This window comes from Mustela erminea, chromosome 16, assembly GCF_009829155.1.
Source record: "Mustela erminea isolate mMusErm1 chromosome 16, mMusErm1.Pri, whole genome shotgun sequence".
Taxonomy (NCBI): domain Eukaryota; kingdom Metazoa; phylum Chordata; class Mammalia; order Carnivora; family Mustelidae; genus Mustela; species Mustela erminea.
The window spans coordinates 43,649,341-43,673,698 of NC_045629.1; the positions used below are offsets into that span (position 1 = coordinate 43,649,341).

The following is a 24,358-nucleotide window of genomic DNA, read 5'->3' on the forward strand; positions in this document are numbered from 1 at the left end:
TGAAGAGGAAAAGAATCCCAAACAATCTCCCTGCTGAGCACAGAGCTGGATGGGGGGGGGGGGGGGGGGGGGGGGGGGAGTTGATCTCATGACCTGACCCGAAACCAAGAGTTGGATGCTTAACCCACTGAGCCACGCAGGTACCCCTCAGTGAAATAAATTTTAATAAGCATATCCATATTGGGGTGCCTGGGTCGGTCAGTCACTTCAGTGTCTGCTTTTGGTTCAGGTCACAATCACGGGGTCCTGGAATCAAGCACCACGTCGGTTCCAAGCTCAGAAAGGAGCCTACTTCTCCTTCTCCCTCTGCCTGCTGCTTCCCTTGCTTGTGCTCTCTCTCTCTCTCTCAAATAAATAAATAAAACCTTAAAAATAAATAAATAAGTAAACATACCCATACCGCAATTTAAAACATCCCAGAAAGAAATGGAGCAAATAAACATTTAGACACAGTTTTCCAACTAAGTATTTCCCTCTAGTTTTTATATACTTTCAAAATTCAATTTAAAAAAAAATTTTTTTTTAAAGATTTTATTTATTTATTTGAAAGACAGAGATCGCAAGTAGGCAGAGAGGCAGGCAGAGGGAGAGAGAGGGAAGCAGGCTCCCTGCTGAGCAGAGAGCCTGATGCGGGACTTGATCCCAGGACCCTGGGATCATGACCTGAGCCGAAGGCAGAGGCTTTAACCCACTGAGCCACCCAGGCGCCCCTCAAAATTCAATTTTTTAAAAATACTTTATTTATTTATTTATTTGAGAGAGACATCACAAGTAGGCAGAAAGGCAGGCAGAGAGAAAGGGGGAAAGAGGCTCCCCGCTGAGCAGAGAACCTGATGCGGGGCTCAACCCCAGGACCCTGAGATCATGACCTGAGCCGAAGGCAGAGGCTTAACCCCCTGAATTACCCAAGTGCCCCCAAAATTCAATTTTTTTAATGCTCAAGCAAGTTTAACCAACAATAAAAATTCCCACCACTCTTTTATAGAAGTAAATAAAGTAGATTTTACAGAAATATTTTAGGGTATGTCTCATTACCTTTAATCACTTCAACATACTACCCACTAAGATTCAACATGGGCTAAAACTATAAAACAAAGTTTGAATCAGAAGGAAAATATATAAGATGAGGCCAAGAATGAGGTTTATGTGAACAGGGTAGCTAGGGAGCTACAGTGTCATTAAGATTAGTCACAAAAGGGACGCCTGGGTGGCTCAGTTGGTTAAGCAGCTGCCTTCGGCTCAGGTCATGATCCCAGCGTCCTGGGATCGAGTCCCACATCAGGCTCCTTGCTCGGCAGGGAGCCTGCTTCTCCCTCTGCCTCTGCCTGCCATTCTGTCTGCCTGTGCTTGCTCTCTCCCCCTCTCTCTCTGATAAATAAATAAAATCTTTAAAAAAAAAAAAAAAAAAGATTAGTCACAAAATCTGAGGTGGATTATATAACAAACACCAGTCAAATGGACATTTTAATGTATAAGGACTTCAAATATCCTTTCTACCAGGTCCCAAACTATTTTTAACCAGATTTTCTTTTTGTGAAAACAAGTCACACCAAAAAAGCTCCTTCTTGACCTAAGTGTTAAATGTAACCAAACTGGATTTTTGTCAGCTGAAAAAAGGTAATCTTCCAGCATGGGATCCTATTAAAAATATTCTGTCTCGGGTGGCTCAGGGGGTTAAGCCTCTGCCTTCGGCTCAGGTCATGACCTCAGGGTCATGGGATCGAGTCCCGCATTGGGCTCTCTGCTCAGCAGGGAGCTTGCTTACCCCCCCAACTGTCTACCTCTCTGCCCACTTGTGATCTCTCTGTCAAATAAATAAAATATTTTTTTAAAAATATTCTGTCTGAAAAAAATGACATCTGATGATTAGACAGCAGGAGCATTATGATAAGCGAAAGTACCAACATGTACAGAAATCTTGATCTTGGGCACCTGGGTGTCTCAGTCAGTTAAGCAACTGACTCTTGGGTTTCGGTTCAGGTGGTGATCCTGGAGTTTTCGGATCAAGCCTCACGCTGAGCCCCATATTGGGCTCCACACTTGGCCCAGAGTCTGCTTGAGATTCTCTCCCTTTCCCTCTCCCTTCCCCTTGCCCCCTCCCTACTTGTGGGTAAGCTTTCTAAAATAAATAAAATCTTAAAAAAAAAAAAAGAAAAAAGAAAAAAATCTTCAAAGATCTCAATCACAATGGACTTTTTAAAAGTTAAAACAATTATCATTAACTCATGGAATTATAAACTGGAAATCAGTAACATAGACAGGCAGAGATACTACTCCTTTTAGTGAACATCTCTATGCAGAGTAGTCTAAAACATACCAAAATTGTAGTCATCTCTGATACCTTCAAAAGTTGTCCAAACAAGAGAACATGGTATTATTAATTCAACCAATCACAAAGCTATAGAATTCAAGAATGAAACTGTATAAGTGAAAGGAAAATGCAAATACCAGACATAACCAACCCCAAAGAATTCAGTAGCCAATAAGGATGCAATCTCATGAAGATAAAGAGACCTCAGAGAAACCTGAGAAGTACAAACCCAAAGAAAGCTATGAAGCACCAAACTATTTTATGGTTGGTTCACTAGTCAAACTGATCTCCCTAAACAACAGGGTTAGTAAAATATATGAGATCTCTGTATTCACAGCCAAGACTTATTATCAAGAGAAGCTTTTAAACCACACACAAACACACAGAATTTATAAGATAACCATAAATACCTGATCACAGAGAGACTGCAAAATGGATGTGATATATTCAACACACTGTTGGCGAATAACACTGTCTCCAGGAGACCGCACCAAAGCTAACAGATCCTGGAATATCTCTGCATATCTTTCGTCACCTTTAATAGTTCCATTAATTAGATGCAAAATAGCTAATTTACAAGCTTTGTGTGAAGCCAGAGCATCAAGAAGAGCAAGCAACCTGGTGGTTTGGCTAGTATACTGTTTTTCTTTATCTTCTGAAGTGCTGAAATAAAATCAATACATTTAGTAAACAAAATTCTTACTTTTAGCGCATTATTTAACTAATATTTATTTTTCAACACATATCATGATACAAATCTTGTATAAAGTCTTGTATAAAACATTTCATCCCTTGGATATAATGACTTCTCTGGAATTTCACAATTACTGTAAAGTTTTATATATTCAGATTTCAGTATCTTTTTTTAAATCAGAGTATTTTATAGATCACCTTTCAAACACCCAAAATCAAGACTTTCAAGGTATCTTGCACATGAAATAGTTTTCTAATTAATCTACATATATTAATATACATACACACATAAATATACATGTATATGTATATATTTATATGTAATATATATTATCTGAGCATTCTAAACCCTGGTTTCCAAATTCTAAGTGAAAAAGATGTATCTGTGTCAAGAATAACTTGAGGAAAAAATTTTTAATGCAAAATGAAAATACCTTTGCAAGTCTTCTACAATCAAATCCAACACAGTTCTCATAATCAGAAGTGCAGTTGGTGAGGCAAGGTCACACAATTGAACACAAATACGCCGTAACATATGTTGAATGGGCTGGCAGGTTGTGCCAGAGAAAGAGCGAACTATTTCTTGGAGCAACTTTGCTTGAACATGAAGGTGCATGCTCCACAATTTTCGGGTGTTGAGTGCCACTGATATATCATGTGGCTCAATAACCTGTTAAAAAAGTATATTGTGTGTGTACGTAGATTTTTTTAATATTTATTTATAGTCACAAAAACTGTTCAGGAAGAACTGTTATGAAAAGAACATCTTTACTACATGCTTAAAACATTCTTCTATTATACAATTAAACATTTGCTTGAATTCAATGCATCTAGAAAATCTTATTGTTCTCAGGTTAGCAGTCAGTAGTGCAGAGTCCATTGGTGAACCAACTTAGTTAATGGCAAATTCTAACACATGATAAAGGGAAAAAAAGGATTTAAAAATAACAAAAGTACAAGTATACAGAACAGCATAATAAAATTCACATTAACAAAAATTTATTCAAAATGTTGCCCCCATATTTCTTTAATGACCAACTTGCTTCAGTTTTATCTCACCCTCATCCAGTTATTTTATGTCTTTTTTAGGGGAAGGGGATGAGGGTTGTGGGTTTTGTTTTTTTTTTTTTTTAATAACAAAATCATCGGCTTTTTTAAAAGTGTTACTGCAGTCATTTATAAGATGCATGTTATATGGAAGTGATACCTGAGTTGTTTGCATGGGCAATGGTAGAGGCAGCAGCTCTGAAAGTAGTATGAGTCCAGAAAAAAATCCTTCAGGAACCTTCAAGATTGAAGAAAGAACTTCTTTTAACATTAAAGACCAAGTATTATTGGCCAGAGTCTCTTCTGAGATTGTGAGTTTTTCATTAACTCCTTGTGTAAAAGTCAGTAAGATATCAATGATATCATTTTGAATTTTCTGTTCATCACTATCCAAACGACCTGAGAGAGGGATAGAGCACAGGAGCATGTGTAAAGTCACAAGTGCTGAAGGAACACGCATGTCCTTAAACTCAAAGGATCCACCTCTCAGGAGCTCCGTTAACATAGTTTTAAGAAGAGTGAGCGTGCAGCGAGCCATTGAAATAGTAGTAACTCTGTGAAGGGTAGTCCCCATGTTGACATGGAGCCTCCAAGGCTGAGTCAGAATACTGTTCAATTTTTGTAGAACCCGAATAAAGGTGTCCATTCCTTCAGCAGAAAAAAGCTGAATAACGGCAAGATTCCATTTCAGGTCTTTCTGTTGACCTTTATATAGGATAAGGGGAGAAAAAACTAATTACTTACATGTTAATAATCAGTTAAGATTTTTGAATATTTTATTTAACAGCAGTTATACTAAACTTTAAAAATAGTTTTTAAAGTATAATAGGCATATTACCTTCAACAGGAGGTGGTGGACATGCCACATTACAGAGAACACGCAAGGCAGTGGTAAGGCCAACTCCTTCCGGGGTCATCAAATTATCAATATTCTTGAAAAATAAAAATGAACAGAAAAGTTTAATTTCTTGATGTTTGGATATGAATCAAGAAAAAAATTCCCAAGAAGGCATTAACTAAAAATATGAGCTTCATGTTAAGCACTTACACCATTTTAAGTTTCCCAAATAAATTTAAAACATGAATAAAGCTAATGAAGTTTTTATAAAAGTTATTTTATAAAATCAATTAACTGCAAAGTTCAAGTGTATTAAAAAGTACAGATTAAAATGAAAGTAACAAATGAATGAGTACAAAATGAATGAATACAAAAATGAATGAGACACCCTGTATTAAGAATTTAAAATAGATGTTTAAAAATTTTAAAATAAAAATAAAAGAATTTAAAATCGTTCTTTTTCATATACTTTCTATATACCCTCCCCCCAAAAAATGAAGCAATGACTGATTTTACAAAGCCCTGTGGATACAAAACCTCTTTAAAAACTGAGGAGGCAAAAGGGAATGTTTTAGCACTACATAACATGCACTCGAATGCAGATACACAAGTACCGCCACAACAGGAATCTAGTTGTGATGACCAGTTAGGGCATGGTTAAAGGAAAAAGAAATAGAGTTGTCTAAGTCCTTAGCACCTGCCTATGCTACGTTTCCCGACAACAAATAGTTGTTTAAGTTTCTTTGTTTTTGTAGTTTCCACAGAGTGGCACAGACGGTTTTGAAAAAATTCTGAAGGAGTAACATTTTAGGGGCGCCTGGGTGGCCAGTTGGTTAAGCATCTGCCTTGGGCTCAGGTCAGGGTCCTGGGATCAAGTCCCACATCAGGCTCTCTGCTCAGTGGGGAGTCTGCTTCTCCTTCTCACTCTTCCTCTATGCTCTCCCCCACTCTCTCTCTCAAATAAATAAATAAAATATTTAGGAAAAAAAAAAAAGAAAGAAAGAACATTTTTAAATGTTACTATTACAGCTCCTAACCCCCAGAGGAGAAACTTAAAAAGAAAAAGAAGAAAATTCCTTTCCCCTATACATTTTTTCTAATTTCTTCCTTGCTGTCTTTCCACAATTCCACAAGTTACATAAAGCAGCATGGAGCACAGTGAGAAGTTTCAATCTCAGATCAACTATTTTTGGTATATCTTAGAATGAGAATCACTTATTATTAACTATAATTAATAGATAATCATTTACATAAAAATCAAAACTCTTAAATTACAGCATGTAATTTAAATTTTGGGAGCTAAATTTTTTATTGGTTAAAAACTTTTACCCAAGCACATAATCTTTATTGGACACCTTATACATTCTTCTGACCATGCACAAGTACCCTGAACATATGACCATCTAAATTTATAGGATCTAGGGCGCCTGGGTGGCTCAGTGGGTTAAGCCGCTGCCTTCAGCTCGGGTCATGATCTCAGGGTCCTGGGATCGAGTCCCGCGTCGGGCTCTCTGCTCAGCAGGGAGCCTGCTTCCCTCTCTCTCTCTCTCTGCCTGCCTCTCCATCTACTTGTGATTTCTCTCTGTCAAATAAATAAATAAAATCTTTAAAAAAAAATAAAAATAAAAATAAAAAAATAAAAAAAAAATAAATTTATAGGATCTAGTGTACTTTTGCCAAATAAAAGATGAATATATGAGAAACTCTAGATGACATCTGAGGCACAGAGTAAGCAACACATAAGAATATAATGGCACCACAGGAGGTAAAAGTACTCTTAGGAAAGATGGAGTAAAAAGAGAAGATAAGGGCCGACAAGTCAGTAAAGAAAAATCTAAAGCACATAAATCCAAAGAGTACTTGGTCGCTATTTTAATAATACACATTTCAACTCCAAAACCAAGATGTGTTACACACACACACAAACGAATACACACAGCTCATCTGTTAAATGAAAGAGGAAATAATTCAAGGTCCAATTCTCTCTAGCTTAAAATTTTGTACGCACCTATGATCACCTTTAGTCCTTCTTCCTATGCTACACTAACTTTTAAAACTAATTAACAATGCAACAGTTTTGATGAATTTTTAAATTACTAATTACTTGAATTGTACATGAATTTTTCAAATGTACTATTATGATACAGGATTTTCAACTTTTATGACTATTTGTAGATGTGACTATCCCAAATTAACAAATTTAGAACTAGGGGGCATCTGGGTGGCTCAGCTGGTTAAGAGACTGCCTTCAGTTCAGGTCATGATCCCAGGTCCTGGGTTCGAGCCCCACATCGGGCTCCCTGTTCTGCAGGGGAGCCTGCTTCTCCTTCTCCCTCTGCCTGCCACTCCCCCGGCTTATGCTCTCTGTTAAATAAATAAAATCTTTTAAAAAAACAACAAAAAAAATTAGAACTAGCTCCCATTGTAATTATCTAAAATTGACTCTTGTTGATTTTCACCTAAATTCTGAAGGAAGTTCTTTTTCACTAGGGTTTAACTGATACAATTATATGTCAAATTATCAAAGCATTTAACTTTAAAAGGATATTGTAGGGATGCCTGGGTGGCTCAGTGGGTTAAGCCACTGCCTTCGGCTCAGGTCATGATCCCAGAGTTCTGGGATCGAGTCCCGCATCGGGCTCCTTGCTCAGCAGGGAGCCTGCTTCTCTCTCCGCCTCTGCCTGCCTCTCTGCCTGTTTGTGTGCTTTCTCTCTCTCTTTCTGACAAATGAATAAATAAAATCTTAAAAAAAAAAAAAAGGCTGTTGTAAAGATCATCAAAATGGTAGGTGTTATTACTCCAATTTGAGAAAAAAAAATAGAGATCTGGTAGTGGAAGCAGTAGAGTACACAGGGTTGTACGCAAGTGTATTCACACATACACTCCACCACACATACCAATCTGTACCACAACGTCTAGCAAATCAATCAAGTACACTTAAAAATTACTGCATTATCTACATAAATGATTTAATGCAATATTACTATATTTGGAGCCACACAGTTCCATAAAATGAAGGCACTTTTAGGGGTGCCTGGGTGGCTCATCTGTTGAAGTATCTGACTTCGTTTCAGCTTAGGTCATGATATGGAGCCTACACCACGCTCCCCATGCAGTGGGGAGTCTGCTTCTCTCTCTCTCCTCTCCTCATGCTCATGTGTGTAGGCTCTCTAAAATAAAACAGTCTTAAAAAAAAAAAAAGTCAAGGCACTTTTAGGTTTTACTTACCTGTTTAACATATTCAATTAGGTTTGGGATGCAGTTAATTTCAAATCTAAGGTTTTTCAGAGGTTCAAGCCACTTGCCAAGTTCTTAAAAACAAAAACGTCATTCATAATATAATATTTTAAAATAAAAAGTCTTTATAACAAAGGAAGTAAAGGTATTCTTTTCCAAAGAATATTATCAGATTCATATTGATCTCAATAACCTAAACTTCATACAGGGATAAACTTATGTCTAATTCTCTAAACAAGCCTTAAAGTGAAATGTAAATGGGCTACCTTTCATTACAGGCTTAGAAATAAGAAGTGACCATTCTTAGTTACTTGGTTTCTAAACACTTAAGTGTTTTCACGCTTAAACAGGACCATCAACTTACAACATTAAAAAAAGTGTATAAAACTGACTACTTATAAACTAACATAATAAAAGTGTTTATTTACCTAATGCTGCTGCCACTTCCCGCACCCCAAAAAAAACATGCACAAAATTTATTAATTTCTAACAGGATCAGTCCCATGAGAGGGAGGTTGGCTGAGTGATATTTGTCTTAGCAGGAATTTTAAATTTTGCCAATTTCCTAATTTACCTTTATAAAATTAAAAGCAATCACTATCATCCCAAAATAACAAACTTTGCTTAGAAAACAATCACAAATGAAATATACCATTTACCACAACTGAATTCAAAACTCTACTAGAAAAAAACGAACAATCAAAAAAAGTAGAAACAGACTCATAAATATATAGAGAACTGGTGGTTGCCAGAGGGGAGGGGTATGGAAAAATGAGCAAAATGGGTGAAGGGGAGTAGGAGGTAAAGGTTTCCACTTACAGAATGAGTAAGTCATGGGGATGAAAGGTACAGCATAGGAAATATAGTCAATGGTATAACAGTACTGTATGGTGACATGGTAGCTGTACTTAGGTGAGCATACCATAACTGTATATAATTGTGGAATCCCTATGCTGTATGACTGAAACTAATGTACATTGTGTGTCAACTATATTTTAAAAAAAGAAAACTGAGTGGAATAACATAGGAAAAAAAAAATCAACTAGAAGCTATGCTATAACACCCATACTTTATTACCAAAACTATTTTAAGAAAAGCATTCTAATGTAAAAAAGTGATATGCTGGGCGCCTGGGTGGCTCAGTTGGTTAAGCCACTGCCTTCGGCTCAGGTCATGATCTTGGAGTCCCAGGATCGAATCCCACATCAGGCTCCCAGCTCTGCGGGGAATCTGCTTCTCCCTCTGACCTTCTCCTCTCTCAAATAAATAAATAAATAAAGTCTTAAAATTAAAAAAAGAAAAAGTGATATGCCTCGGGTGCCTGGGTGCCTTCAGCTCAGGTCATGATCCCAGGGTCCTGGGATAGAGGCCTGCATCAGGGTTCCTGCTCGGCGGGAAGCCTGCTTCTCCCTCTCCCACTCCCCCTGCTTGTGTTCCCTCTCTCGCTGTGTCTCTGTCAAATAAATAAAATCTTTAAAAAAAAAAAAAAAAAAGTGATATGCCAGTTCCTGACACTTTTCAGGAATAACTAAAGGAAAGTGAAATATAGTCATGTCTCTCCTCGGTTCTACAGTTCTCCATGAGGATTACAACTATGTATGTCTGAGTATTTTTCAAGTGTGTTTTTAAGTTAACTCTTTCATATATACAGCATATATTGCCCCACTGAAAGATACAAGAAAAATAATAAAACAATTATGTGTACCCATCACCCAGAATAAGTAGTAAAGAATTGATATCTTTGAAGATGCTGTGTGTCCTCCTTTTATAAAGGCACACTACAGGGAAAAAAACCTATTTCCTTCATGAGAGGTTGAGTTTAACTCATACTTTTACTGGTGGTATCGCACATAAAATTTAAGATTAAAAAGAAAAAAGTCAGGGGCACCTGAGTGGCTCAGTCGGTTAAGCATTCAATTCTTGATTTTGGCTCAGTCAGGATATCAGCGTTATGAAATCGAGCCTCTCCCTCCAGCTCTGCACTTAGTGGGACTCTGCTCAAGATTCTTTCCCTCGGGGCGCCTGGGTGGCTCAGTAGGTTAAAGCCTCTGCCTTTGGCTCAGGTCATGATCTCAGGGTCCTGGGATTGAGCCTCACATCAGGCTCTCTGCTCCGCAGGAAGCCTGCTACCCTTCTTCTCTCTCTGCCTGCCTCTCTGCCTACTTGTGATCTCTGTCAGATAAATAAATAAATAATAAAAAAACAAAAAGATTCTTTCCCTCTTCTTCTGTCTCTCCCCCACCACCCCTCCCCACTTACAGGCTCTCCCAGAAAAATAAAAAAAAAGAAAAAGAAAAGAATATTTACAATATTCACTCAATGTTATCAAATTTTTTACTTAGTAAGGTTAGAAAAAAACCAAAACAAAATTTAAAAAACTGTGATTAGATACCTTCAATTCTTCATGACTACTAATATAAGGTTTGCCATAAACTTCATTCAACATATTTATATTTATATACTTTAGAAAATAGTGTTCATATTCATTATCCTTCACTTTTGACGATAGCATATATATGTTAACCAATGACAAATGGATTTCTAAATTGTATTCAGAATTTATATGTTCAAAGGCTTTTTTCCCTTCATATATCATAAATGCTTAAATAACTTCAAGTACCATACCTTGTAATTTAGCATTATTTTCATCTGCTTTACAAAGCTTCAAGAGAGATGCTGCATGCTGTTCTAGCATTTGGACATCACTGGAAGACTGAACCACCACCAAAATAAGTATGCATGCATAATTATAAGCTACTGACTTCTTAGACTTGGAATCACTGAAACAAAATAAGGTTTTAAAGTTTTTGGTATGAAAACAATTTTTCCAGGAACAGTTTAAACATTTTTTTCTATTTGGCTTTAAAGAAAAAAACCAAGGAATTTTACAATGAAACGTAACTAACTCCCTGAAGACAAGAAACACCTCCAATTCAGTTGAAAACACTACTTAATAGTATATAAATGAAGCATAGGCATCACAATGCAAAGTGAAATTCTTTTAAGCTCAGAAGAAAAATGAAATATTAATAAGTATACTTCATTAGCAATGAAAGATTCGGAAGTATACTTCAATGGTCTCCTTTAAAATGTTTGTTCACTCTTGATAAGCAGGAGTAAGTGTCATGAATCAAACTACTGCCATCATCACTGTCTTCTACCTTAAAACTGCTGAGGTAGAGCTATGTATGGAAGCCACTGCCTTTCATGGTTCCCCCAAAAGACCTCCTTTGTTCCCCCAAGGAGTCATATCAAGACCCTATTGTAAGGCCAGTTACCTGGATGTCACTGTTTTGTATGACATGAGCTAGGAAGAGCATGTTTATCTCCTCAGACACTAAACATCAATCCTCTGCCCTACCGGGCAGCTATTAAAAACTAGGCATTCTAAATCCCCTGCCCCCATTTAGTCACAGTACTTCTGAAACCAGAGCAACATAGTTTAAACATGAGGGAAAATTCAAGATAGCTAGATAGTCCTCATTACTCTGCAAATATACATTATGGTGTCTTAGGATTCCCCTACACACAAATTAGCAAGGGTTCTACAGCTGTAATCTAGTCAACATCCAGGGGAAACTGGAAGAAGCTGCTAAAAGATCCATTTTGTTGCTTTACAGACATATCTTGTATTTTAGAAATTTCTATCATTCTAATCCTTAATTAACAAATTATGTATTATGTCAAAAAATAAATGTAATAATTTTTACTTTCAAAGCAACATCTTTTAAGAAACTAGCCCTTTACTGATGTAGTTTTCCAGTATGAAAGAAAATTTAAGGAGTAAAAAGAAAATTACCCTAAGGCTTCTTTGGAATAGTACTCCATCAGAGTAATAAGACTTTGGAGATTTTTCTCAAGACTGAAAACATGGCCAACAGCTGATCTTCCCACAGGATTAAAAGTAATCAAATAAAGATTGTGAAGGGTTCCCAGGAGATCTGAATGGTCAGTTTCTTCACTGGCTGTGCAACGCTGAAAATGGCTGAACAGTTCTGTAATACACTGTAATGTCTGTGTTGAGTCCTGTAGCCACAAGGCAAATGCATCGTCAATAACACCATCAGATTGAAGACCCTCCTCTTCATCTTGATCATAAAGGTGACACAAAGCTCGGATCAACAAATTTGTGGCTTCATATTCCGACATAAAAAAAAGAAGACCCTTCTGTGACTGTGCAAGAAACTTTAAAACATCTTTTGTGGCCTGCAGCACACCAGGGTGGGCACTTGTTACTGGAATTGACAGAAGCAAGGTAACCAACTCCAAGAAGTGATGACTATGAAGATACCTGTAGAAAAATTAATTAATATGTGAGACATCAGTGCAAAACATTCTTCATTTACTCAGTATTCATTAGACAGCAGAGGTGTAAAAATTTTATTGACCATAATCCTTACCCTTAGCAATATACTACTTTAACTAAAAACATAATGTGGCAGCAAGTCTTCTTTCCACTGGGTCAAGTAAAAGTAAAAGTTATGTGAGGCTTTTTTCTAGCTAACATTCAACAGATATTTGACATATAACCGTTAACAAGTCTTCTCTTTCTAGAAGCAACCATGACTTCAAATTCTGGGTATTCTTTCCAGACGACTTACCAAATGTTCCTTTTTCACTATGGTCCTACTCTACACATGTTACACCAGTATATCTGAATTAGTGCACCTAGGAAAAATACAGTACATATACTATAAAAAAGTTTATTCATATTTACTATAGGCAGTATATCTGAATTGGTACCTCTAGAGAAAACAAATTCAAATTATCAATTTTTAGAATTTGAAGAATTAACACTCCCATACACAGCACTTTTATCAGACCCAAGAACCATTTTTTAGCATATATAGTCTTAGCAGAAAAAGTGTGAGCTTACTCAAGACCCCAAAACAGACACAAATGCTAATGATATAGAGTATTTTCACTGTCCTAAAAATATCATGCTCCACCCATTTGTTCCTCTCCCTTCCCCTAACCATGGCAATCACTGATCTTTTTACTGTCTTCCTATTTTGCCTTTTTCAGAATGTCCTATATTGGGGATCACAGAGTACGTAACTGCCTCTTATATTACTCCTTAAACTCAGGCTTCTATTTAAGAATAATAAACATCCCCCAGTAACTTCTTGCCTATTAAGGCAAACAGAACCCTCAAGAAGACAAAAACCCATGACTACTATGCTCAAAGAGTATCTTTAACCACCTCGTGGAGTGTTCAGAAAATAATTAACACTGCAGACCTCAGACTACTTATATTCTTAAGAACGCCTTCTTACAAGACAGGCTCTTGGTTAGTGTCTGAGAACTTGGATTTGAGGGAGGGTTCCCATCACCCAACAGATAAAAATACTGACTATGCCTCAACTATTTATGCAAACAATATGGTTTATACTGAACACCTGCTTTCCTTCTGGGAGGCTGGGATTCTGTTACACAGTAGATATTGGGGGCCTATGTGGCTATCCTCCAATAATAAACTCAGATTTGAGATTCTATAGGCAACATTTCACACATATTCTTTGCTGGGGGAATTAAGCAGGTCCTATGTGACTCCATTGGAAAAGGACTCTGGAGTCTCTGACTGGTTTCCTCAGGTTTCTCCCCATGGACCCTTTTCCTTTGCTGATTGTGCCTTGTATCCTTTTGCTGTAAAAAACCACAGTTATGAGTACAGTACTGAGTCCTTTGAGTCCCATTGGCAAATCCTAAGAGTAATCTTGGAGACTTACACAGAGGGCATTAGAGCCTTATCATCACTTCAAACTAATCCTTCCAAAATCCAAAATTATTTCTCCTTTCAAAATTCACTGCCCCTCCTAATTTACCAGTTTCTGTCAATAAAACCCCAGTTCTAATAGTTACCCTAGCTAGAAACCTCAAAACATTTTTAGTTCCTTCTCACTTTCTCTTAGCTATTAGGTCCAGTTGCCAAGTCCTAGTAACTGCTCTTTCACAAACTCTCACTATTAGCACCATTGCCTATAAATGCTACTATATTAGGTAAGTACTTAACACAGTACAATCTAGGCTGGCTCATTGACTTAATAACTCAACTTCTTTTCCACTGCAATACATCTTACAACATGTAACTTTAGAATACTACTTTGATACTATCAGATCTACTACGCTGAAATAGTCAAGATCTTCCCATATTCTAAAAACAAAATCCAGGGATGCCTGGATGGCTCAATCAGTTAAGTGTCTGCCTTCGGCTCAGGTCATGATCTCAAGGTCCTGGGATCAAGTCCCCAATCAGGTTCCTTGCCTAGCAGGGAGTCTGCTTTTCTCCCTCTGCCTGCCATTCCTCCTGCTTGTGCTCACTCTCTCTCTCTCTCTACGGAAATAAGTAAAATCTTTAAAAAAAATAAAATAGGGGTGCCTAAGTGACTCAGTTGGTTGAGTGCCTTCGTCTCAGGTTATGATCCCAGTGTCCTGGGATCGAGCCCCACATCGGGCTCCCTGCTCAGCAGGAAGCCCGCGTCTCCCTCTTCCTCTGCCTGCCACTCATCCTGCTTGTGTTCTCTCCTTCTCTTTTTCTGGCAAATAAATAAATAAATAAAATGTTTTTTAAAAAGATAAAAAATAAAATAAAAATAAATAAATAAAAACAAAATCCAAATTCCTTAACACAGCATTCAAGGCCCTTTACTTCCTCAAGTCTGATAACTGAATGTACCTTCTCCAGTTACAGAGGAGAAAATAATACTTAATAAGCCTTTAATTACCAGTTACTCTTCAGAGGCTGAAAGCATTACTCCACTCCTTAGAGTCACTACCCTAATTTATCCTCAGTGTCTGACCTCACCTCTTACTTAAATGAAGTGATCAGTGCAAAGTGCCTTGGCTCCTTTACGGTCTCCATATTACAAATGTATCTATATTTGTACACACAAAAGATTTCTTTTCTTCTGTTCAAAACCAAACCCCCACACTTATACTCTTGATGTCATCTCCAACCAGACCATGCTCTAGCATTATCATCTTTTGTTCTTAAAAGAACTCAAACTAAGGCAAGATCTAACAGTTCAGTTAAAAACAGGAATGAATAGATACAGATTTTATGAACAAGCACTCTATTTTCTGTTAATGCAGTATGCTCCAAATCAAGGCAATAATCAATCACAGAAATAAGGAATAACATATTAAAAATGTCATTTTTCCCATTAGCTAGAAAATTATTAACAGGCAAAATGCAAAAAAAAGTATCAAAAATTAAAACAAAATTTAAAAATCTACTGTGGGCACTGATCTTAATAATGGCAAAACTCTATCAACAAATAGAGTTAGATAGGGGCATTTGGCTGGCTCAGTTGGTAGAGCATACAACTCTTGATCTCACAGATGTGAGTTCAAGCCCCACAATGAGCATAGGGCCCACTTAAAACAACAATAACAGAGTTAGAGATCATAAATAAGTGGTAACTGAAACTTAAAGATATTTAACCAGGTCTGTAAAATTAAATTAGTAAAATATAAGTTTAACTTGCAATGTTAAGAAAGATAAAATACAAACAGGTTCACACAGAAAAGCTCTCTCTTTCCTGGGCCATCCTCTTGTACCACACCACCTTCCCAGAAACAACTCTACAGTTCCTCATTTATTCTTGCTCATAGACAAGCTTATCCAAGCAGTGTTCTTGACTTTGATGATCACTATCTTTAGCTTAAAATGCTTTTACTACTTTAAGTGCTAATAAAATATAGCTCTCCCACAGTAGTATACTTCTCATTTCACTACAACCTACTTTGAAATACAGAATATCCTTACACAGATATGCACTGCTTACAAATTAAAAAAAAAAATCAACCACATAAAACTGCCTGCAGTGATCTGTGAAGTGTGTTTTCCCAAACCAAAAATGTCTTACCTGAAGAGAACAGGGTATGGATCATCCCTTTCTGGAGGTCCAGTAATACGTGCCATTGTTGGGAAAGACTTAACAGGTGGCTGGATCATTGTGTGAGGTGCAGTTTCCATTAAATGGAAAATTTCTTCTAGGAGATTAATAAGCTTTTCTATTTCCCCTTCACTTATATTTGAGGATTCCAAAAGATCCAAATCCATTGAAGCCTCTACCTCATTTTCATATTCTGGGTTTGTTCTCTCAAGTCCAGTATCTGTATCATGATCAGGTTCACTGTGGTTAGGAACAGATGAAGTCTTCTCTGCTAAATGGTCACCAAGTCTTTTAATCTCTGACAAGATTTCATAGAAATGGCACTTCTGAAGAATAGCCGAACCAGCAGTGACAACTCTCACAGTCTGATCTAAAAGTATGAGCTCCAGGAGTTTTTGATAGCCACTTTTTTCATTCTGCCTACCTCTTAAAAAAGCTTCCATTCCTTCCGTCATACTAATGACACTGTCCAAAGCTTTAAAAGCATTTAACTTAAGGGACGATGAGACATGATCAGCAAACAGAAGCTCAAATAATCCATTGATTACTCCTGCTTGTAGCAATCCCACGACTCCCTGAGACCCACATTCTGCTAGTGAGGACACTAATTTGGTCCCAGCTTTGAGTTGTCGGACATTTAAGGCAATGGGCTGGCGAAGAGCTACCTGTAAATTTAAAGCTTGCATGGTCCAGTCGACCAACTGGCCAAGAGAGTCCTGTTTTGTGTTTTTCAACTGCAAATAACTTAATCCTTTTATTATTAAACTTGGAATTTCTTCTAAAGCTGTTACCCATTTTGCACCTCTATCTTCCTGATACAAATCTAATAGTTCAGTTAACTTCACTGAAGCTTCCACTGCCCCTGAATTTTCTTTATCTGGACCTTGATCTTTCATTCTACTGATTTCAATTTCAAAAGAAGTCTTGTAGGGACAGCTGAAGTATAAGAGTGGTACAAGCTCCCTGTCATATGGATCATATGTCATAGGAGGAACTGAAGCTAAGTCTTCAGGAGTGTATTCAACATCAAAATTCGGATACTTAAAGGTTTCACGTTCCAAGTCAGCAATTCCATCTTCATCACTGGAAATTTGTTCATAACCATCATCCCCTGAAAATCAGTTCAAATGATATTTAAATATTACATCACTGTTGTATAATGCCAAAAATCTAATCAAAAAATATTTTATTTAGTAATATGGCAAAAATATAAAAATTAATGATTTTTTAACAAAATTAATTTCTGCCCCAATACCTTATCAACAATTATCAACATCCTGTAATTTCTAATAAAATAATTAATGAGAAACTTCATAAGCAAAGTCTTCTATCTGTTCAACTTTACAACTAACTCTACTGCAGATACCTTTTCCTCACAGAAATAAAATTAGAAATGTCATAAAGTAACAAAAATACATCTTCAAAAGGGAAGAAATTAACCTTGCCCTCATGAGAGTATTTTTAAGCATTTTTAACATGGAAAAAAAATTGATGGGAAAGACTATTAATGCCAAAAACCAAACCAAATATTTTCAATGAAAACATTTTAAGTTTTTTTTAACATTAATTTCATATTCCTGAATTTTTATTTCTCTTCATTTACCTATCACACAGTTTCCTAGGTCTGTATTTTATTTTTATGGAAAAGTTGTTCACTTAAGATGCTTGGCTGGGCCAAAACAAAGCTTTCTTATCATTATACAGGTGCAACCTTTTTCTCTAATTAAAAACAAAAATTAGATTAGAGAGAAAACCTGGTTTTACTTTTTAACATTGCTATTGCCTGGCTGTGGGGAAGCTGGCATGAGTAATAACAGTCTATGTAAAAAAAGGAAATGTTTCTAGAGTATTCCTCCAGCATCAGCCATCTTTTGACTTCTTTTGCTCAAAACAAGTTAGCCTTAGCCATATACTCATCATATCTGAAAAGATATGGGCTTACAGAGGCCTAACTCTGGTATAGGCCAAATATCTTCTACTAAAAACTAAATTAACTAGTCTCTTTGTCTCACCTTTCTACAAAAATGATTAAGAAAACAGCCTGCCCGGAGCGCCTGGGTGGTTCAGTGGGTTAAAGAAAACAGCCTGCCTGAAATCTAGCTACTATTTGCCAGTCAAATACAATAAATATAAAAAATATTATTTGCTAATCTGGGAATAGGAGAAGCTAAAAAATTATCACTAACCTAACTATTCCTATTCTATAAAGGGCCCCTGTGATACCAAAATCTAATTTCAATTTCATGCAGAATCACCCTCACCTTCACTATTTTAGAAAAAAACAAGGCAGTTTCTATTAAGCTTTTCAATGGGCAAGCACCCTATTGCTATATGGGGTATGTCATTTTACATAAATGCTTTAATATTACATGCTATTTCTTAGACAAAGTAAGAGTCAATTGGCTTGAATATCTCTCACTTCTTGCTTTAAAAGGAAAAATTAAGCCTAGTCAAAGGACTGCATCATGCTGTCATACAACCTGTATAGTTGACATTCTTTCCCCCTGAACTTCTAAAAATGTAGCATTTTGCTAAAATATCTAGGTGGCAGATATCTTTAGGAATTCCATCCAGCTTACAACACCACGCCTTACTCTGAAAATAGCCCACCAAATCTCTAATCATCAGGTATTTGCAATGTGATCTTGCTTCCCTGGCCAAAACTTATGGTACCAAGGGGCAACCGATATTTTAGCAAGTCAAACAATCTTTCTTCCAGGAAAATGCAAATAAGACTGAGCTACAACCAGAAAGTTCAGGCTAGTTGGTTAAAAAGAGGAGATTAAACCTGTGGGGTGAACAGGGAAATGACAGCTGACAGAGAGAAAAAAGTGAAACATAAACATAAATAGTCAAGTCTTGAGGCCCAGCTACAGTCTATCCTTTGAGTTTCTTGAAAGCCATTTACCTTTGCTCTAAATTCTCTTGCATTGCTCAAAGCTACATCAAGTTAATTCCTTGTACCTAAAACCCAAAAGTCCTAATAAATATAACCCACCTTCACCTTCTTCATCCTCTTCACCATCTTCCTCTTCATCATCTTCTTCTTCCTCAGGGATACTGTCTACCGTATGGCGATCATCCTCATCGTCATCCTCTTCTTCCTCTACATCCACATCATCTTCATCATCTTCTCCTTCTTCTTGCTGTTCTTCTTCTACCTCTCCTTCATCAGAATACTGCCCTTCCTGGGGAACAGAATTCCGATCAGGAGAAATGGGTTCAAAGTAATCTTCTCTATGAGAAGTATCCTCTTCCTTATCACCAGACACTGAAAAAATGAGATTTAAGAGACAGGTTATTTTAATGGTTTAAATAACATGAGGTAGCAGACTGGATACTGCAGCCACTTAATGACCTTTTGGATGAGTTAGCTCATCTATACCCTTTTAAAAAAAAATACCCTTTTTTAAAAAGTGGCAGAATTACCTCCTTCTAAAAATATTAGGAGTATGTATTGCTTAATTTTATACAGTGAGAATTAATAAAGTACACTATTTTATGTTCTAACACTAGAAACTAATCTTTTTCTTTTCAGCCATTAATTATACAGGTTATTAACTCTTCCAATACACACTGCTTATTTTTAACTGGTACTCTTCTGTACATATTACTACAGCACTTTATTTTCAAAGCAATGTTGGTACAGATTCAAATAAATGAACCAATTTTTAAAATAAGTTCACCTGCCAACAGAAAAACATAAGGAAATACTGCGCAGGAAAAGGGTTGGGGGCATTCATTACAATTTGATTACCTATATCTACTTTTTTCCTTTAATCAAAAAGCACTAAAACACTAATCAAGGCTGGGGGGGGGCACTGATTTTATTCATACCTGGCAAAGGTATGGGATCATCTTCATCATCATCAGGTGGAGGTGGTCCTGGAGGAGTTCTTGGTCCCCTTGGCTGTGGTCTTGGGGGGCTTCCATTAAACTGATCTTCTTTCTCCCCATCAGCTAGTTTTAGTAGAGATAGAAAAAGAACTTTCAAATTATTTGAATTTTTCATCTTCAGAATTTATTGATAAACTTTTCCTTCCCAACATCTAACAAATTTTACTAATTAATTTATATTACAAAAGTTAGAATTTCTGACTGCCCACATACTAAAATATACTCTTGGGCATTATCCCAGAGAAATGAAGACTTATTTTCCTCAGGAAGATGTACACAAAAAGCTGTTCATAACAGCTTTATTTGCAAAAGTCAAAAGTCACTACTTAAGTGTCCTTCAGTGGTTAAACTTTGATATATCCATACTAATGTAATACTATTCAGCAACAAAAAAGAATGAACTATTGACACACATAAAAAAGTGGATGAACTTCAAAGAAATTATGCAGATTGGAAAAAGCCAATCTCAAAAAGATACCTACTGCATGACTCCATTAATGTAATATTCATGAAATAATAAAATTACAGAGTTGGAGAATAGATTAGTGCCAAAGATTAGGGATGGGTGGCATGCAGATAGCTATTAAAGAATAACACCAGAATAATTTGATAGTACAATCAAGTATCTTGATTGTAATGGTGGTTATGAAAAGCTATACAAAACATAAAGCTGTATATAGCTACACACACACACACACACACACACACACACACACAATTGGTGAAATCTGAACGAGCTCTATAGAGAAATTTGTTTTGATATTGTTCTACACTTGTAAAAGATGTTATCTGTGGGGGAACCTGGGAAAAGACTGCATAGGACCTCCTCATGCAGTTCTTTCCAACCTCCTATGAATCTATAATTATTTCAAGATAAAAAACTAAAAACATACTTACATTCATATACAGAAAATATATGAGAACAAGTATCAATTTTATTTTTTTTAAAGATTTTATTTATTTATTTGACAGGCAGAAATCACAAGCAGGCAGAGAAGTAGGCAGAGAGAGAGGAAGAGAAGCAGGCTCCCTCCTGAGCAGAGAGCCCAATGTGGGGCTCAATCCCAGAACCCTGGGATCATGACCTGAGCCGAAGGCAGAGGCTTAAATTAACCCAATGAGCCACCCAGGTGCCCCACAAGTGTCAATTTTAAAACAAGTCAGTAAATTAAACAAAGATTCTAAGTAGCCACTATATATGTTAGGCACTGTGATTAAGACGGATGTGATAAGACTAGAAACACGACCGCAAGTAAAATATACTCTCAGTCCACAAGGAGCTCAAAGTCTGTTTAAAAAAAAAAAAAAAAAAAAAAGACAAAGGAGCTCAGAAAACTGAAGTCTTAAAAGAAAAAGTGATGGGGCGTCTGGGTGGCTCAGTCAATTGAGCATCTGACTCTTGGTTTCCACTCATGTCATGATCTTATGGGTCATAAGAACAAGCCCCATGTCGTAAGGAAGGCTCCATGCTCTCAGCAGGAGTTTGCTTGGTATTCTCTCTCTCCCTCTCCCTCCGCCCTTCTCTCTACCCCACCCTCTGCCCCATGCTCTTACTCTCTTTCTCTCTAAAATGCTAAGTCTTTAAAAAAGAAAAGATAAAGATTAACTTCACTGAATAGGTAAGATTTAAGAAGAGATGAAAGGGACACCTGGGTGGTGAAGTCAGCTGAGCAAACCAACTCTTAGTTTTGGCTCAGGTCCTGATCTCAGAGTCATAGAATGGAGGCCTCATGGGATTCTGTGCTTGGGAGAGGCTGCTTAAGATTCTTTCTCCCTCTGAGACAAACCATAAGAGACTCTTAATCATAGGAAAAAAAATGAGGGTTGCTAGAGGGCAGGAAGGTGGGAAGATGGGGTAACTAAGTGACAGGCATTAAGGAGGGCACATAATGTAATGAACACTGGGTATTATATAAGTACTCATGAATCACTGACCTCTACCTCAGATACCAATAATATATGTTAATTAACTAAATTTAAATTTTAAAAAAATTCTTTCTCCCTCTCTGCCCTCTCCCCTCTCTGAAAAGCAAGGAGAAGAAAATACAGCGTGTGACTATCAGAGACAAAGAGCGCATATCACACTATTAAATCATGCTTAAAAGGAGGTCATTTTATTAGCTCATAAAATGTTCATTGTAAAGCAAAAGACTCCCCCCTAGTGACCTCAATTATAATTTCAAAATGTATTCCTGAATCTCCTTATTTCAACAGTGTACGGTGAATAATACTGGAATAAGGAGAAAAGATGCAGGAGTCCAGCTGCCTGCTTTATAGAAGGAAAGCCACTGAAATTTAATAGAGATATTTTTCTTGTCTCCAGTTAATGAGCAAAAGTTCTCAAAAATGGGGAAAAATCTGTATTTAGACATCTAACCACACCTAAAATGCACACCTAGAAAAAAAAAATCAAGACGAGTATTCTAAGAATATATACCAAACTTACTCCCTATTCCTTAATTCCTTTGGTGATAATTTCAATATTAAACCACAAGTAACCACTGGGTTACATTTACGTGTCTTAAATTTTAAAAACCTCAGGTTAATTCAAAAAGCATTCTAGGAAGCTAGAGGAAGAAAATAAAATGTAACCACTTCAACATAAAAAGAAACTCCTATAGGAAAGAACTGGGAGACTGACAAGTTTTTCTCAAGCTTTTTTTCTATTTTCTATTTTCTCAAGTTTTAAGGATGGTTCAAAGGGTAAAAGAGCTAGTTGAATTACCTTTTCCTACTATAAAAAACCTAAGTGTCACTGACAAAGACAAATTTAAAATTCTCACCATGTTTTGGATTCCTTTTCAAACTTGGCTGTGGCTGGGGAGGAGGCGGAGGTGGTGGTGGTGGAGGTGGAGAATCTCTGTCATGACTTATCACTCTATCCACTGATCCATATATTGCCAGTGTAAGACAATTATACCAGCCTCTTAACACCAAACCATCGGTATTCACCTAATTTGTTGGGAGGAAAGTATCTTTCAAGTTAATGTTTTAATATGCCAAAAGTAAACTGATCTCAAACTACTTTGTGGTTAAACTGAAGTCTTTAAAAGTATGCTGAAACTGCAAAGATCAATACTGGTGGAAATTTACCCAGAGGCATAGCTTTGATATGGCCCTCCAGACTTGATATACATAAACCTGTCTCAAGACTACAATCTCCCCTGATACCATATGTCAACTCTGTTTACAAAGCATAAGCAGATTCTCAATCATGAGAATAGAAATGAGAACAAAATTAAGTGGGAGTTACTGCCAATTAATAAATTAAACCCCAATAGTTAAAGAAGTCATGGAAGTGCACAGAAGCACAAATTGTGCCCAGTCTGAAGAATTATAAAATCCATAAAATTCTATAGCATTCTTTTCACATGCCCAACTTAAACTACTTAAAAACTACTTCTGGGTAACCAGAAGTATTAAACAAAGTGTTTTTGCAAAGAAACTTTCTCCTAAAAAGATCAAAGACTTTATCAATGCCATCAATCCTCAGTATTTTCTTTTGTTTTTCAATACTTATCTACAGTAATTGCCATATTCTCACAATGACTATGACAGGTAGCCATAGTGAGTATTATCCACAGGTAAGAGAATCAGAATGTCAGTAGAAGAAACTGAACTAGAAACCAGAGTCCCTGTTCTGAGTTCTTTCCATTCAACCATGTAAAGTAAAGATGAAGTAATAAGTAGTACTGGGGCCCCTTCTAAAGGCATAATAAGGAAGAAAGAACTGATTATTTTCCTTGCTAACTCTAGCAAACTCCAGGTAAAGGAAAGCTCAGGGCCAGAAGAAAGGCTCAAAGACAATGCCCAGGGATCAATAGATTCTAAACAGAAGCCCCACTGGAAGACAAATAAAGAGATAAGGAAGATAATTTTTAGTCTAAACAGACTGCACAAGATTAAATAACACCTCCCCACCAAAAAAAAAAAAAAAAAAGGCTGAGTAGTCCCCATATAAGATCACAATTATTTTTACATATCTGATTGCCCATGATCTAGCTCTTCTAGATGCTTCCAGAATGGCATTTTGTATATCAAGAAACAAGGCATACTTCTGATATGAAAGGAAGAGATATAAAATATGTATTTGTTAAGAAACCTAAGGCACAATGGTGTCTAATAACAATTTACCTTCCTGTTATCTTCCTAACTTGCTGACCTAAAGGAAAGAAGGGAAAGCACAAATGCTGGCCTCTTCCTGACTCACGTTAGAATTAGAGGAAGAAAGAGCTTTATGGGTAGACAATAACATTACATTGTCTTTGCTCCATTTTAAAATAGCTTCTAGACACAAGAGGAATCAGACAAGAAATGATGTTATCCTACAGCACTAGAACCAAATAGGCCAATATTCTGCATCACTGGTTCATTTAGATCAAAACTTTCAATCAAAGTGAAAACAAACAGTAGGAACAAGATGAAAATTGACTTCTG

General features: G+C 36.7%; 1 protein-coding gene across 2 annotated transcripts in view; it reads right to left on the reverse strand.

Moving 5' to 3' along the window:
- The window catches only part of VIRMA (vir like m6A methyltransferase associated), a 57,352-nt gene that overhangs the window by 17,341 nt on the left and 15,653 nt on the right, over positions 1-24,358 (reverse strand). For both annotated transcript variants that reach the window (XM_032315796.1, XM_032315795.1), the window contains exons 5-15: positions 22,705-22,873; positions 19,862-19,984; positions 19,023-19,295; positions 15,995-17,135; positions 11,926-12,417; positions 10,752-10,906; positions 8,118-8,200; positions 4,890-4,983; positions 4,212-4,756; positions 3,439-3,674; positions 2,722-2,974 (exon numbers count right to left, since the gene is read on the reverse strand). In XM_032315796.1, coding sequence (XP_032171687.1) covers positions 2,722-2,974; positions 3,439-3,674; positions 4,212-4,756; positions 4,890-4,983; positions 8,118-8,200; positions 10,752-10,906; positions 11,926-12,417; positions 15,995-17,135; positions 19,023-19,295; positions 19,862-19,984; positions 22,705-22,873 — 3,564 coding nt within the window. The remainder of the gene's footprint in view (positions 1-2,721; positions 2,975-3,438; positions 3,675-4,211; positions 4,757-4,889; positions 4,984-8,117; positions 8,201-10,751; positions 10,907-11,925; positions 12,418-15,994; positions 17,136-19,022; positions 19,296-19,861; positions 19,985-22,704; positions 22,874-24,358) is intronic.